Source organism: Numenius arquata, chromosome 3, assembly GCF_964106895.1.
Source record: "Numenius arquata chromosome 3, bNumArq3.hap1.1, whole genome shotgun sequence".
Classification (NCBI taxonomy): domain Eukaryota; kingdom Metazoa; phylum Chordata; class Aves; order Charadriiformes; family Scolopacidae; genus Numenius; species Numenius arquata.
This window is the reverse complement of record NC_133578.1, coordinates 49700706-49718225: the sequence shown is the minus strand read 5'-3', so window position 1 is coordinate 49718225 and position 17520 is coordinate 49700706. Positions and strand designations below refer to the sequence as shown.

At 40.1% G+C, this 17520-nt stretch overlaps 1 protein-coding gene across 1 annotated transcript in view; it reads right to left on the bottom strand.

Moving 5' to 3' along the window:
• Window positions 1-1692: 1692 nt before the first annotated feature.
• CPNE3 (copine 3) overlaps window positions 1693-17520 on the bottom strand; it is a 35402-nt gene continuing 19574 nt past the window's right edge. Inside the window, exons 9-17 of the mRNA XM_074145293.1 lie at window positions 16110-16208; window positions 12580-12666; window positions 11923-11982; window positions 10867-11000; window positions 10359-10413; window positions 10206-10257; window positions 9182-9315; window positions 6327-6563; window positions 1693-4783 (exon numbers count right to left, since the gene is read on the bottom strand). Coding sequence (XP_074001394.1) covers window positions 4673-4783; window positions 6327-6563; window positions 9182-9315; window positions 10206-10257; window positions 10359-10413; window positions 10867-11000; window positions 11923-11982; window positions 12580-12666; window positions 16110-16208 — 969 coding nt within the window. The 3' untranslated portion in view covers window positions 1693-4672. The remainder of the gene's footprint in view (window positions 4784-6326; window positions 6564-9181; window positions 9316-10205; window positions 10258-10358; window positions 10414-10866; window positions 11001-11922; window positions 11983-12579; window positions 12667-16109; window positions 16209-17520) is intronic.

Sequence of the window (17520 nt, the reverse complement as noted above, 5' to 3'; positions counted from 1 at the left end):
TCACAGAATCATAGAATGGTTAGAGTTGGAAGGGACCTTAAAGATCATCAAGTTCCAACCCCCCTGCCATGGGCAGGGACACCTCCACCAGAGCAGGTCGCTCAAAGCCCCATCCAGACTGGTCTTGAACACTTCCAGGGACGGGGCATCCACAGCTTCCCTGGGCAACCTGTTCCAGTGTCTCACCACCCTCACAGGAAAGAATTTCCTCCTAATATCTAATCTAAATCTCCCCTCTTCCAATTTAAAACCATTACCCCTTGTCCTGTCACTACATTTCCTGACAAAGAGTCCCTCTCCGGCTCTCCTGTAGGCTCCCTTCAGATGTTGGAAGGCTGCTATGAGGTCTCCCCGGAGCCTTCTCTTCTCCAGGCTGAACAAAGGAGGCTGCCTGTGAATAACGGTGATCTGTGAATCGCGTACGCAAATCCTACCAGCCGTCTTCAAACATTTTCACTGTTGGCATCATGAAGTTCATCCGGTCCCAGTGAGATCCGTTACAAAGCGAGGGCTGAGCCTGCAGCAGCAGCATTACGCTGCGGCAACGCAGCATCCCGCCGGCTGCTGCCTCCCGCCGGCTCTCAACAGCTCAGGATGGCAGGAAAGGCTGTGGGTTCTATCTGCAAAATGACCAAGTTACACACAGCTCTCTGGTTCCTTAGACCCCAAACGAAAAGAGGAGAAACGTCAGTGTTTGCTGAAGATCACGGCCACACAGAAGTAACATCCACCTGGTTTTCTCTGACATCCTACTTCTCTGTTGTTGGAGTACCTTCCCCTTCCCAGAATCCCTCACTTTTTAGGGGTGGGCAGGGGCAGGAAGGGTCCAGGCATCCAAGTTCCAGCTATTTATAGGGTTTTCACCAGAAGGAATGACACGAGAGAGGTCTTGTAAGATGTATTAAATGTAAGATGTATTTAATCCTTTTAGGATCTAATCCTTTCAGGAACTAATTCCATCCTGTGAATTCCTGACTGGTGAAGTCAAGTGAATTACTCTTAGAAGTAGAATTCTACTTCTAAAGAGTCCCACTACTAAGAACAGTAGTAGAATTCTACTGCTACTATTTAGAAGTAGAATTCCACTACTGAGAAGACGCAAGTTCCAGTATCAAAGCTCCCTCAGGTTGGTTACGGCATCACACGCCGCTGCAATGCTGCGTCTCTACCATCTCTCAGCTTCCCGGTAAAAGCACCTCGGGCTCGACCACGCTTGAACGCAAAGAGAGCGAAGGGTGGAGTAGGACAATGTACCGTCTCCTACTAAAACTAAAAATACTAAACCGAAACAATCTAAAAGAGAACCCAATCTCCATGCCTCTATACTTAAAATGTAGATGCTACTCTGAAAGTGTGTTTGGGAAAACCTGATGATAATTGTAATTAGCATGCTAATACATGCAAATAGAGGGGGAACTCTTAAAGCGGCAAAGAGAATGAAGCACTCACTGCCAAACCCATCCAATTTCAGAATATTTTCTTTCTAAAGCCAGGATGAGATGCTTTATGAAATACGCACTGCCCGGTCCGAACCACTGAGTGAAAAGGCATTTTTTTCCCCTCTCGCCCGATAATACTCGTTATAAACCTGAGCTGCTCAGCCTGCGGAACGCTGATCCCAGGAACTGCAAAAGCAGCATCTACCATTAACACAGGAAACGCCGAGTACAAAAGCACAACGGAAGAGCAGTTATCATGAAATTCTATTTTTAATGCATAGGCATTGTAAATCAGTTAACTCCATCATGACCGAAATAGATAGGAAAGTAAAAAATTCTGGTTACGGGTTATTTCTCTGCTGTACATATGTATATATTAAGACCATTAAATGGCAACGAGCACCTGATTATGAAGACTGCTATACATCGTTCTTATCACAAGGTGGTGCAAGTGACCCACAAGCACATTCCCTTTACAGAACTTTGACCATATTTTGCTTTGCCACCCTCAAGCTAATAAGGCATTTGTTACGTGTAAAAATAAACAAACAAAAAATGGCAAAACAACAAAATAATTCCCCTCCCCCTTGACTCACGATCTGCTGCGTTCCTTTATTCAGATTACTGCTTCAGCCTAACTTGGAAGTTTCCAGGTTTTCCAAGAGGCTGTTAGCTGTACGCCTCTACGGGTTACACCCAGAAAACGGTCCTTGCTGCTGTCAGGTCTGAAACGCTTTCCTTCACACAGAACGGGGCACGTTGAGAAGTAGGGGTCATCGATGTGCTGTTTAATTCCCTAAGCTTGAGGAACATCAAGGCACTTTTCCAACATGAAATAATGAATTCTCTGCTGTAGAAACTCAGAATTTATGTATAGAATATAGACAAAAGGGTTTATGTATTTTATACGCAGCAGATACTTTTAACGATTTTAGTATAATAATACCTATTAACATACTTTAATGCATTTAAATGCCATTCCACAGCAACTTGAAACAGAAATTGGTAAGAGAATTCAGCTGTAGCATTATATTTCCGGCAGACAGCTCAGAGGAACGTCAGTAGTATCCCTTACTCCTATCAGCAGTACTCCTTCCACGGCCATCGATCCTTTTAATTATTAATTAATCCTGCACCCGGTTCCCTCTGTACGTGGAGCTGTCAAACAGTTCACTTCTCCAAAATGAGACAATATCAATTCGCAGCAGCGTGATTCAGGCTCATCAGAATTACCTTCCTCGGTCTGCGGATTTTGTGTTGCGTATCTGGCACGACACTTCACTATCGTTTATACATGAAGTAGTAACACATTTGCACTACACTGATAAAAAGGCGACTGTAGGTTTTTATATAAACAAACACGCGAATTAAATTTCAAAAAAAGAAAGAGCTTGGCTTAATATGAAACAAAATCTCTTCCTCAGCGTTCCTCTACTGAAACTATCAGGAACCCTTTTCCACCAAGGAAAACGGAGTGAAGAATAGCGTATTAATCCATGATTGATAACTAACCAACTGTCTGCAAAACATGTGGGATGTTTTACAGGATGCACAAGACAATCTCGATACACGTATCCTTCATCCATCAATGTTAATGCAAATTCAGATTTTTGACAGGATTATACGTATATGGAGAAAAAAAAAACACTCAAAAAATGACAGAGCAGCTCCAGCGAGTGAAAAAAAAAAAAGTCACATTTACCACGACCTGGTGCAGTCTTGAGTGCTGGAGCACGGTAAATTTAATGTTGGTCCATTCTGTTCTAACGTGTTACAGCTGCACCATCCAGAATGGGATCGGTCGGATGTCTGACTCTAAACCACTTCAAATGTCAAACTGCAAAATTAATGTTTAGGATGAGCATTTTCAGAAGTGATAAATGAGACCTTTACATCCCTTTACGTTATGCACCCTGACAGGATCAGAAGAGACCCTCAGAAAGCAGCATACACCTGGGAGGCAAGAAAGCTTCATCTCTCTGCTACGCAAACGGAAGGTGATTTACACTTGGTGTAAATGGTAACAAGAAAGCTCAAGCCAAGAAAATAAAGCAGAAACTAGAGAAATGCAGTATGGTTATAGCATGAGAGCTTAGAGACTTTCTTATGTCTTCCCACAGGGAGGGAAGAGGCAAGATTGTGTTTTTTGCAGGCACTTTTCATTAGCGAGCTCATGAAAAAGCAGCATGATTCAAAATACGACAAAACCAATATAAATAAAGCAGCGCTTTCAAGAAGTGTCTTTGCTTGAAAATAGGCAGTTATAAATCAGACAAAACTCTTTAACTGAAAAGTGAATTCCCGCTTCACAAAAAGCCCTTTAAAGATCAACAGTCATGACTTCTATAGGGAAAAAAAAACACCAAAAAAAACCCAATCCAAAACAAAACCCCAACCAAAATAAAATCTGGAGTTCCCGTTTTCCAGCAGAGCACAGACAGAAAGCCACTTTACAGTGGTAGCCTCAAAGGCCAACAGTATTTTTCTGGGATGTTAGAGGTTTACCTTGATTCACTGCAGTTATTCCTGTCCTGGCTTTTAAGAGACTGCATACTGTGAAAGAGATTATACTTTAATGACTTGTTTGGCTCGCGATCACACGGCCCTGAACCCCAGGCACTGGCCAAAGGCACTGAAGTGGCAAAGGTGAAACAGGCGTGCAAGGAGGGCCGTTAACGCTCTCTTCTGGTACGCGTCTAATTATGAAACCCCTGCGACAAAACGGTGGTGTGGTGGCTTAATGGACACAGAAGCCTGAAGTATTCCAGATTCGTTGAAGCACATACAAACTTTTATCTGCTTGGTGGGGTTATTCCCTCTTTCTCATTTCAGACTGGTTTTATGATCACTGAGGAGCTGCACTCCTCCGTGTCGATCCCCACAAAAGCAAATAAACACTCCCACTGGCCATACTTATCAAACAGGCAGCTGTTCCACTTCCAGCTGTTCTCCCCCTTCTCTCTGCATATCCAACCTCTTTTTTTCCACTCTTACTTTTCAAAATAAAATGCAGCCAAGTAAGCCCTATCTCTCAAATCAGCATCAAATTTTAACACAATTGTAATTTTGGCCCTCAAAAGGCACACTTGGCAACGTGATTGCAGGCAAAAGCTAAGAGACATTACCATACGGAGGAGTGCGTATACATGTACACAGAAGCACCTCGAGAACCCAAGCCTGTAGATACAGCGAGTAAAGCAAGCACCAAGCCTCAGCTCCCCTGCTCGGGCCATTCACTTCGCAGCAGGATTCTTGGGAGGCTGCAGTTTGTAGGTGCTGAAGTAGTTCACCACTTGCTGAGGGACTTCTGCCAGGACACACTGCGCCAGAGCTTCCTTTGGAGACTTGTGAAGAAAAGAACACCAAGTTTCAGTTTCCACACCAACTGTTAACGGGGATCCTAAGATGGGTAATAAGCACCTGCTCTTCTAGGCCAATTTAAAGCCTGACATTTTATGGAGGTATTTACACAGTGCCCCTGTGGGACAGATGGAAGCTTCCCTGACATCTTCACCTTCTTGCTCCCATTACCAGGAGCCAGCTGGCTGCCTTGTTCCACTGAAGTAACAGGAGCTGGCTGGGCAAAGTGCTGCCATGTTTGTGGATATACCTTTTGTCCCACAAAATACATGCGCGCAAAGTGCGGACGTTGAACTTCAGCCACGTCAACACACTTCCACTCTCTGCTGAAGATGACCCTTTAAGGGGCTTGTCTGATCACCTGCACCAAGTCTCATGCACAGGAACTGCATTGCTACAGAGCAGCTCTTCTAGAGATACTGTTTTTACCGTAAGACTAAGTATCCAAGGGAAAACAAAGTGCCCCTTTTTCTGGAACTGAAAGCATTTGGATATATAATTTGATACTGAATACTGACCCTAGTTAATCTACATGTAAGTGCATTATTCAGTAAGTATGTTCTGTACTGATTTTGCTCTCTTTCTCCTTTCAGTTTGCCTGAGTTGCTCTGAGATCAAGCAAAACTTGTATCAAAAGTAAAAGCAAAAATAAAAACATAAAGACAAAATAAGAAGGTATAAGGAGTATTATTATCAGGGTTAATATTAAGAAACAAACCAAAAATTAGAACATATTAGGATAGAAATATTAGGATATATATAGGATAGAAATAGGATATATATAAGATAGAATTAGGATATATATAAGATAGAATTAGGATATATATAGGATAGAAATTAGGATCTTCCCCATCCTGAGGAAATTTTGGTGGTTTTTTTTTTTTAAAATCAGCTTTTTCCAGCAATACGACATTTAAAAGTCAGACTATGGCAGCCTGTGAGTATTTTATTGGGTTCTACAGCAAAAAATCAGGACTCCACTCTTTCACTACCCATTTTTTTTGTATATTTGCTTTAATGAAAATGAAAACTATCACCACTATCGTGCCCACACACAATTTCTACTGATTACAACCTCCCTGATTTGAATGTCTTGAATTTTAACACTGCACTAAAATGTGAGACTAATCCATGTTTACAAATGGGCATCCACAATAAAAAACACTTTTCCATAAGAACTAAACCACAGTAACTTCTTCCTCCCAAATGAAAACCACATCCATCTGTTTAATCAAGTCTGAGGGAGATTTACAAAGGTCATTCCCCTGTAGCAACTTGTTAGAAATGCGGTGCTTAAAGCCGAAATGGAGTCTTTTCGAACATGAATCAGCTCACTGAATGGAAATTCTACAGATGCTGAAGTCTACTGTCTTTTTTTTTTTTTAATTCTTTTTTAGCATTTGATAAAGATGTATCTCAGACTTCATTTGAGAGACAGTGCAAAAGCTTAAGACTATACGTAGGATGTGCTAGCAAAGCCAGCACGCCTCTACAATGCTTATTAAACATACCATTAAGATTACTTACATTTTGGAACTTCCTGAACGGCACGAACTGGACGATGTCTCTGACAGCTGGTTCTCCTGATGAGGACCTAAGAACTCCATTGTCACCATCAAGAAACTCCATAGCATCGAAGTCTGCTCCTCCAACACCAACAATGATAATGGACATGGGCAATTTTGAAGCATTAACTATGGCGGTTCGAGTTTGATCGAGGTCTGTTATCACACCATCCGTTATGATCAGAAGTATAAAGTATTGCTGTCAAACCAATAAACACTGTCTTGTGACAAAGGAACAGAAAACATGTAGGCATGTACACTTAAAAAAATGCACGTACAGACTACGTACTGTTGTCACTTTGAGCACGTTCAATGCACTCACTGAATTTTACAGTCGAACAACTAAGTTGTGGTCAGGCTTCATCTGTACAGGCCAAAGAAATTTATAAGGACAACATAATCAATCTTTTAAAAGAAGTAACCTTTAGACAGCTACCTCCCAAAAATCCAATGGTATCACCCCTCTCCTCTCCAAAAATCCCCGAACAAACCAATAATTAACCTATCTTCTGAGTATTTGTCCTATGATAGAAGGCAGTTTATTGAGGTTTTGGACAAATTACACCTGTGAAACTTGTATTTGTTTCCTTTCTGGTCTATCAATACCTTTATGAAATGCTACCCTTCGCTTCAGTCAGTTAAGAACAGTCAGATGAACAAAAGAGTGCTACCAAGGGTAATGGAACAGGCCTTCATTTTTTCAGTGCACCCTAAAATCCTGAATATAGATTAAAACACATCTTTTTGTGCTGAAAAGCTCAGCATGCCTATTTTCAAATTCCTTTAAGCATCTTTTCTAGCTGCTTTATGAAGTTAATTACCAAGGCCACCTTGCAGTATTTCAGTAATTTATTCAATCACTGGGATTGCTTCCACTAGACTGCCAGGGCTTCTAAAAGCTGGCATTTTAGCCCCCGCTCTGGATTGAAGTATCAAGAAGCAGCTAGAAGCTCAGAAACTATCAGAAACTACTATTTGAACTTCTGGTCTTCCCTCACTTGGTTCATATCAGATGATTACTGGGCAGCACGAATTTAAGTTCCAAAGGTACTCCCAGTATCCTTAGAAGTCTTCCTCTTCAGTACTTTGCTTCCCATCTTCCCTTGTCTGCCTCCAAAATAATTGGTTTTCCCTTATCTCCTGTGTTCAAGTATCACCTTTTCTCATTGCTCCTCCCCACCACTCCATTCCCCAACTCCAGCAAGAATGTCTACAAATCAACACGAGCAGAGAAGGCTATGACCAGCAGCATGATAGCCCATCACATCGGATTTATTTCTCTCTTCTCATACTACCTACGTACTGGAATGAAAAACTAAAACCCAACCCAAAATATCTGTGATATGCATTAAGTGGCAAGGCATCAAAATTACTTAAACATGTCCTTTCAGGCAGAAAAAATAAATCTCTTACTAGGCATATTGCACTTTCAGAAAAAATAATAAAAAAAAAAAAGGTACAAGAGCTTTTGCTAAATTCCTTTTATCTCTATACACAGATACATGGTGATGACAGTTACTACTGCAAGATTCATAGATTCATAGACTGGTCCAGGCTGGAAGGGACCTCCAAAGGTCATCTAGTCTGACCTCCCCGCAGTCAGCAGGGACACCCCCAACTAGACCAGGTTGCCCAGGGCCTCGTCGAGCTTCACCTTGAATATCTCAAGGGAAGGGGCCTCAACCACCTCCCTGGGCAACCTGTTCCAGTGTTCCACCACCCTCAGAGTAAAGAACTTGTTCCTAATATCCAATCTCAATCTCCCCTTCTCCAACTTAAAACCATCGCCCCTCGTCCTGTCACTGCAGGTCTTTGTAAACAGACTCTCCCCAGCCTTCCTGTAGGCCCCCCTCAGGTACTGGAAGGCCGCTATTAGGTCTCCCCGGAGCCTCCTCTTCTCCAGGCTGAACAACCCCAGCTCCCTCAGTCTGTCCTCATAGCAGAGGTGGTCTCACCCCCTGATCATCTTAGTGGCCCTCCTCTGGACCCGCTCCATCAGGTCCATGTCCAAGACTACCAAGGCAAACCCTTACATAACTCTTGGCATATGGAAATCCATAACTCTTTTCCTAATTGGTTTCCACAGGTGCTTTTACATATGGTGGTATGGTGCAAAAAATAGCTAATTTTATGTTCTGATTTTACACGATGTCTGATACACCGGTATTTGCTATAATAAATTATTTAAGATATATATGGCTTCGGATTTGCTGAACTTGCATGGATTATCATCTAAATGATTTGATACTCAAGACTTGCTTTTCAGAATTCTTATTTCTTAATATGGTCAACAACTCACGCGCACAATTTTAATGGGGAGGACAGCACAGTACGTGGTACGGACAGTTAATTATCACTGTTGGTACCTAGGTGTGAGGAGCTATAGCCTCCATTTCTTCGTTACCTTACTTAATTCTCTCTCTCAACTATCTGATGTAAAAAAAGGTATAACTGATTTTTCTCAGGTGACGTTAAATCACTCCCATATATGCAAAGGCTTAAATTTAACTAACACCAGTATAGCACTGCAAGAGCTCTGAACAGAAGATACCGTAAAAGTGCTGTGTATTTTTAAGTTGGTATTTCAGCTCTGACAAGCTTATTTAATTAATTTAGGAGAGAATTGTTGTGTACAATCTGCAAAAATTGGTTAGCTTTTATCTCGATCTCAGGGTACCAAACACCAATTCACAAGGCAAACAACCAGCTGTTGAATCAAGTGCACTTACAAGCTTAAAAGAGAAAAATACTATTTATAAACTAGAAGGGAAAGAAAAAAAGTAGGAAAAAATACACACACTCCCATAAAGAACTTACAGATGCTGTTTGCTGTTGTGTAGCTGCAGCAGCAAATCTTGCCACATGATTTATAATTGGAGAAAAATTTGTTGGCCCGTATAACTTCACTTGAGGAAGACAAGCCCGATACGCATCAACAATGCCTTGGACTCCTAGAGAACACAAATAGATCATATTGATTTTTTCATATTAGAGTTAGCACTTGATCTTCCTAAAACACTGTATTTATCACTTTATTGAAAGTGAAAATGCAAAGACTTAAAACTAATCATGATGAAAGAAGCAAATGACTCATGAGCAATGGGGGCCTCCAGCTTCACCGATGCTTAACGCACACGCTTAACACGCTCGGCTTTATGTGAATAGAAAGGCCAAAAACTGTAAGGCTCAAGCGTGTGTCACTGAATTACGACAGTTCTCTTTGACATTGCCTGGCAGCCTGCAGTAGTCATCAGAGAGTCCGTGCTGAACAGGCAGTGGCAGCATCCTACTCATAGAATCAGAGAATCATCTAGGTTGGAAAAGACCCTTGGGATCATTGAGTCCAACCATCTACCCTACTCTACAAAGTTCTCCCCTACACCATATCCCCCAACACCACATCTAAGCGACTCTTAAACTCATCCAAGGATGGTGACTCAACCCCTTCCCTGGGCAGCCTGTTCCAGTGTCTGACCACTCTCACTGTGAAGAATTTCTTCCTAATGTCCAGTCCAAACCTACCCTGTTGCAGGTACCCAAAACCAGACAACTCCACACCAGCAGCAGAATGAAGTGAGTTGACAACAGGAGGGCTGTTCCCAGCTTGCCCATATGGTGCCCTAGCTCTTCAAACCACTTCTTTCATGAATCATTACAGAAAAGAGACCAAATGCTATTTCTAGTAGCCAAGAAAACAGTTGTAAAAGTGTTTCCTGCTACACGAGTAAACTCATTGTTTAATTACAACAACATGCTTTACAGTTCTTCTCTCAAGTGGTTTTTATCCTTTCACCTTAGACATTTCATTCTATGGGTCTGACTCTTACTTTCTCAGACTTACCATTACAGAATGGGTTTGATGGGTTAAAATTTAATGGGAACTCATGTGACACCTGTCAATACACAAAAGACATAGTCAGGACTGTATATACAATCTCCTCCTGAAGTAAGCATTTTTAGTTGCCTTAGGTAATGCATTTACATATCCCATTACCTGAAAGGAAGGAGGAATTTGTGCACCAAATCCAAAGGCTGGAAACATCTTATCTCTAAAAAAGCAATTTTAAAGAAAATGAAGTGAGCGCCTTCCTTTAAAAGCTGTCATAGTTCAATAAGTTTAGCTAATCAGTGCTGCTCTTGATCATTAAAAATGCTGTTTATTAAGCATTAAGAGACAAAATTAAATGGCAGTTCCCCCTTGTAATTGTTGCTAGGACCAAAACCAGTCTTTAACACCAAACCGGCAAGAATGCAAGCATTTATTTAAATTAATGTTGCTCTCTACATCACAGATGAAAAGCCTTGCCTCTCTGCTGTAGACAGAAGCTTCTGCTTGTGATTACGTGACTGTGCAGTGATTATGAAGTCTTTTTTAGCTCTACATTTCAGCTCAGAAATTGAATTCCAACGTATCAGCTGACATTTTCAACACTGCTTTAAGAAACTACCACAAAAACTTATGCATATCTAAAAAATGATTTATATAAAAATCTAAAACTTACGTATCATAATCCTGAATGACCAGTCCTACAGACCAAATGGCTGTTAGGTATTCATTAACTCCATTAGGGCTGAGGTAATGCAGAGAGTCCGGAGAGCGAGGGTCTCCATTGGAGCCTGTAAAATCTATCCCCACCTGTCAAATGCAGTATTTATTTCAAATTTAACCTCTAGCAGCAATTATGTTTCTTATTTCTGGCAAAGCAAAAGTGAAAATCATAAAAGAATTGTAAACAGTAGTAACCAGGACATCTACAAATCTAACAGGTACGATACTTAAGACGCACGTTTCTTGAAATATTAACACGCTTAAAACAATGCCACTACGAAACCAGCAGAAACTCCCTGTCTCTCAGAAGGGCTGAAATTACTTCCATCTGGCAGGTTTTCGCTGTGTTTACTTTCAGTTACTGTTCACAGCAGCTCTTCAATAGGTGTTAAATGAATTTCATCTTGTTTCTTGCCAGATACACCTTTTCAGAAGTATGACTAGTCAGACGCCACAGAAGCCAGAGCCATTCTCTGATCTCAATGGGTCCTCTCTGCTTTGGTGATGGGGCATATCACCAGGGTGAAGATACATTACTGTTACTTGTGCTGCATTTGGTTTGCAAATTACATAACTTAAGGCTCCTAACCCATATATGATGGCTTCTGTATGTTGCTTTCATTAAGCAAAGGGCCTTGAAAACCAACATCAAAGGCAAAAGTGAAATCTGTGGTCAGAGGATGGGAAAAAAAGAAAAAAAGAAAAGCACCCTTATGAAAAGGAAACATGAAGTAAATCAGCAAACTGAAAATTTCTCCTTGGTCTCCATCCACACAGCTCAGCTGGTTCCTAACAAACTAGAGGTTCAGAACTTCATGCTATGAATAAAGAAAGTATTTTTTTCTAAACAGACTAGATGGACTCTGGCAAAATGGCTTCCCCCCTCCATGCTACAGGGCAACAACAAAAAAATAATACAATAATCAAATGAAGAGCACAGGCAATCAATTATATACTCCAGTTTGCTTCAAAACTCAAAAACTAATTTATATAAAATGATTTAACTTACTGTGAAATTCAGCTGACACCCACCCATGATGTAATCAAGGAATGTGCATTCTACTATGATCTAAAAACAGAAGATAGAAATTAACTACTTTTTTTTTTTTTTTAATGGGAGAAAAACAGTAAGTATTATTGCAGCAGCTTCCAAGGTTCCAGATTTATCCTTACCCATGCAAAGCACTACTTTTACTCTACAGATATCCCACCCACCCACTGTAGTGAGGACATCTACGGTGTGTGCCATCACACACTCAGTGCATCACAATCAGACCTTTTGCAAAATTACAGGCAGACAACAAAGCAGCTCCGCAAGCACTTTCATTTATAACACTACATATTATGACAGACTTACCCGATTTTAATTCACCATAAAACCATGAGTTGATAAATGCAGCGGTTCAGGAACAGCCTTACAAATTGGTAAAGAACCTTTGCCACATAGATGGCATCTTCATGAGAAAGTGAGGGCACAAGGGAGGACAGACACGTGATTCAGCTGTCAATCGGTCTCCTTATATGAATCAGAACCCTTAAAAATTTACTGTGTCTGCAACTTTCAGACATTTTAAAATGTTTTTATAGTTTGAGGGTGAAGGCATACTAGATGACAGCTGGTATGCCTGAACACTTAAAGAGTTAAAAACTAGAATATATTACTGACCTCACAGTGCTTAACGCTCACAATGCCAGAGTTTTTATAGTTTTTCTTCTTCTGTCTTTTCTTTTCATTAATGCACTCAAATTCAACCTGCAAATGCAAACAAATCCAACCAAAGCACTATAAATATCATTTGTGTAATAAATTCAGAAGTTCTCTATGCTAGGACTGATCATAGAATCACAGAATGGTTAGAGTTGGAAGGGACCTTAAAGATCATCCAGTTCCAACTCCCCTGCCATGGGCAGGGACACCTCCACTAGAGCAGGTTGCTCAAAGCCCCATCCAGCCTGGCCTTGAACACCTCCAGGGATGGGGCATCCACAGCTTCCATGGGCAACCTGTTCCAGTGCTTCACCACCCTCACAGGAAAGAATTTCCTCCTAATATCTAATCTCAATCTCCCCTCTTCCAATTTAAAACCATTACCCCTTGTCCTGTCACTACACTTCCTGACAAAGAGTCCCTCTCCGGCTCTCCTGTAGGCTCCCTTCAGATATTGGAAGGCTGCTATGAGGTCTCCCCGGAGCCTTTTCTTCTCCAGGCTGAACAACCCCAGCTCTCTCAGCCTGTCTTCATAGGGGAGGTGCTACATCCCTCTGATCATCTTCATGGCCCTATTTTCATGATACTTTGGGCTTGTTTAAAAATGCAGTTTATTTCACTATCAAGCAAAATTAAACCCAGCCTGCCCAAAATCAGCAAGAAAAAAACCCATTATCATGACAGAAATCCTCTCTTACCCAGAAGCTTACAAATATGTCTGTTTAGACAACTGTATTTTAAACCAAAGAAATTTTGTACCATTTTCCCTCTGAGGATTCTGCTAACAACTTTCTTTTTGGTAAAGACATGGTGATTCCGGCAAAGCTCTTTCCAGCAGCTGTGGCAGTTATGCACGAAATAAGAGGTATATGTTTAAGCTTTCCAAAATCACTTGTTGAAGCTTCATCAACTAAATCAATACCTTCACCTCCAAGTGCAACGAACAGCTGTCCAGGTTAAGAAGCTCCTGCCAGCACACAGTCATGTATTCCAGACATGCCAGAAATAGGTTCCACTGACTTGGTTTAAGTTAATTAAGTTTTTAAAAGTGATCTTGCAATTAATCTCAAGCAAAAAAAAAAATAAAATGCACTAATGAGGCCAGCACCTAAGTCTATATGCCTCTTGTTTATCTTTTTGGGTTCTTTTGGACATTCCACCACCAGCATCACTTCTATTTGATGGAAATTGTCTTTCAGGGACTTGGGTTTTGTACTACGTCAGTTGGTGAGGTACTCGCTAACAATGGTCCCGAGATACACAGCACTTACAATCTTTCAACTACATTTTATAATCCGCCAACCAGAGCTCACTAACAGCACGCCTTGGGGGGGGAAGATACCTTAAGGGAAGGAATTAAAAAAAAATAATTAAAAAAAAATCAGCAGCTCTGCAGAGAATGAGAAGCCACCCATTCACTTCAGTCACACAAGATCAGCTTTTTCAGCAACTGAGGACACAGAGTCACACCCATCCTCGCCTCAAGTAAACTTGAGAGCCGGGCCAAATCTCCCACAGGCGCAGCTGATGCCAGAATAGTGGGAGTAACTAAAGATCACACTTGGAGCATATAAAGTCAAATTCTAACGTGCACTAGCAATGTTTTACAGACACTATCAAATTAATCAGATCACACAGGATTAGAGGTTAGCTCCTGTTAAAAGTAGAAGAAATCTAGAGCACGTTATTTGCGTTGTCTCTTATCTTCGCTTCATCTTACTGACAGCAGTAACTTAGAGTAGGTATAGCCACAGTTCTCATGAAAACAACTTTCTTAAAGCATTTCCAAAACCAGCACAGGCAGATTATAACTTAAGATACCTTTTCTTTCAATTCAAAAGAGACTGCACCTATTATGCTACTAGGGGAGCAGTGAAAATAGATATTTGTATTCTCAAGGAGCCTTCACACAACATGCTTCACACCACACGGTTCTTACAGAAAATATGTTCTTGAAAATGTGAATATACAAAGCTGCTAGGTTTGTTTAATTTAAGATACTGCTCTATTATGAAAGTGCAACATTTTACAAAAGAAAAATGAATGAAGAAAAACATCTTGTTAAAAGATTAAAATCTTCATTTAAAAAGCAGAAAAAAAAAATATTACGAAATCCTCCTGCTCCCCAATTTATTTCTTGCACACTTTAGTTACAATAATAAGAAGGATCACGGTCAGCATTGAAAGCTAAAGTGATACCATCTGGCCCCTGAGAAACTAGAAAAAATGAGAAAAACCACTTAAGAGCTCCAACTAGGCAGCATATGAATTACATGCATACGATACGAGTACAAAATGCCTTATAAACAATATAAAACCTTGAGAGGCATTAAACTCAACCATGCATAATTCGAAGTGAATTCAGAAACAGATGCCTAAAAGAAAAGCATGGCAGGGCACAAAGCAGCCATCAAAAAACCACTACAGTCAAGGCTGATTCTTCACATTCAACAGCTCTGAAATTTAGCCCAAATGCAACACTCAAGATGTTAGAAAACTACAAGCAGGCACTCAATATACCCTGTTATTATTAATGCAGGAGCAGTTCTTCAGGTTTTACAGAATTAAATGAAAAGATGGTTAAATATTTTGATAACACACACGTCCATATAACAAAGACTGTTATGTTAAGGTTGCTACGCCACCTTTCTTCGAAATGTGGACCTTGTCTATTAAAAGGTTTGCAAACTGTTACCATTCATAAGAACAAGAAGGGTAATTTCACTTTAACGAAGAGCCACCTAATGTTAACACATTCAGTTGCATTTTTCTGCAGTGGAATAAACGTTGAATTTTTTTCACATTCACTACAGCATGCATGATGGTTGCTAAGTGCCATACTTGACATAAAGGACTGAGTAAAACCTGAAAAAAATACTACAAGCTTTAGCCTTTTAACTGCATCCTACCTTTTAACACTCTAAATTTTTTTTATTTCTGCATTTTTATGATCAGTGAAATTCATTTGTGCTGACAGTTGGGCTTTTAGGTATGTAATATTGAAAACCGTAACCAAGACATTAATCCTAGGAAATCTAGGACAAGAGGAAACGGGCACAAACTTGAATACAAGAAGTTCCACCTAAACATGAGGAGGAATTTCTTTCCTTTGAGGGTGGCAGAGCCCTGGAACAAGCTGTCCAGGGAGGTGGTGGAGTCTCCTTCTCTGGAGACATTCCAAACCCGCCTGGACAAATTCCTGTGCAACCTGCTCTGGGTGGACCTGCTTTGGCAGGGGGTTGGACTAGATGATCTCCAGAGGTCCCTTCCAACCCCATATCATTCTGTGATTCTGTGAAAGTAGATGCATAATGTGAATGCTGAGTCAGCCTCAACTACAGTAGCATCGTTAAGGTGTATCCTAACACAACTTTGATACCAACAAGTCAAGTGATGTCAGTTTTGCTCCAAAAAAAAAAAAAAAAAAAAAAAAAATGTGAAACAGCTTATCAAAAACACACAGGCAGCTTAGACTATGTAAAACTTACAGGTGAAGAGCGAGATGCTTCCTTCAGTTTTGACATTGTTGTTTGAAAACTTCCTATGAGATCGTGAGACCCATCACTATCATAGTCATAGCACTCAACCTAAAATGAGGCATTATTCAGCGTTAGTAACGGAAACAGCCCTACAAAGGCAATAAACGCTACAATGTCATTTCTAATTCAGGCAAACTTGGACATCCAAAACATTCCTAAATCTCTTACATTATGGAATTTTTCTCATGTTGCAGTCTTAGAATTGCATAGAGCTGCATCTAAAAATTACAGATTAAGATAAGGTAAAAGCCAGTATACCCAGTTTCAGATTACATCTTTCACTGAAGTGGAGACGAGAATATTAAGCAGAGTCAGGTCCCACACGAGCAGGTAACATCAGTTATACTGAACTACGGTTTGGGAGTGAGGGTGTGTCAGAAAAGAGTATGAAAACTATCTGTAGGATTTTACTAGAATTTACTATCATCTTTTATTCGTTTTTTGAAGGTATTAAGGAAATTTAACTATCTCTGAGCATCCAGCTAAAAATCAGTTATTCAGTGATCAAGAGAGTTTTATTAATACTTTTATATGAATTTATTAATCATCAAGATAAGTCAAAATTTATGAATATATGAAGGTTCGGCCCTAAATCCAGAAACAAGACTTGAATTTATTTCTTTTTAAGATTAGCAAATTTAAACAGTCACTATGATCCACACCTCACGGATCTGAATGTCAACTAAAAATCCCCCTTTTCCTGTATTCAGTGTTTAATGTTAAGTTTCGCTATTCTATCAACTCATCTTTTAACACTCCAACCCACCAAAACATCAGAATAATTGAAAAATACTTATTTGCTGTTTGAGAACCTATCAGTTTGAGCAAGGATAATTTTACTACTGTTACTTTAGCCTTACAGTATCCTCAATTTTTGTTTTTTTTTAAAAGCTCAACTTATGACAGTGTCCCAACTGCCTTTCTAGGTAGAAAGCTGGATATTTATCTATAATAGCATATGCTAATGCCATCCACTTCTGACATTTCAGTTTAGCAACACAGACATGCTAGCTAAATTAAATTAATTAAATCAAAATAATTCAACAGTAATAACAATAACGATGATAAATAATAACAACAATAAAAGAAGAGTCCAAGTAGGAGCCCCCATTATTTGGAATCAAAACAAACTTCACAGAACACTTTTCCAAATAGATACGCCTTAAACTGAACAGGTATTTTCATCTCCATCTTTCCAGACTTAAGAAATCGTATGTTATATTCAAGAAACAATTTAGTAAATTACTTGGCCACTTCATTTAGGAATAACGAAGTAAAACAAACAACTTCAACATATACTTGACCTTCCGAGAGGAAGTAACTTTCTGAAAAGTAATGCTGAAGTACAAAATATGAAGCG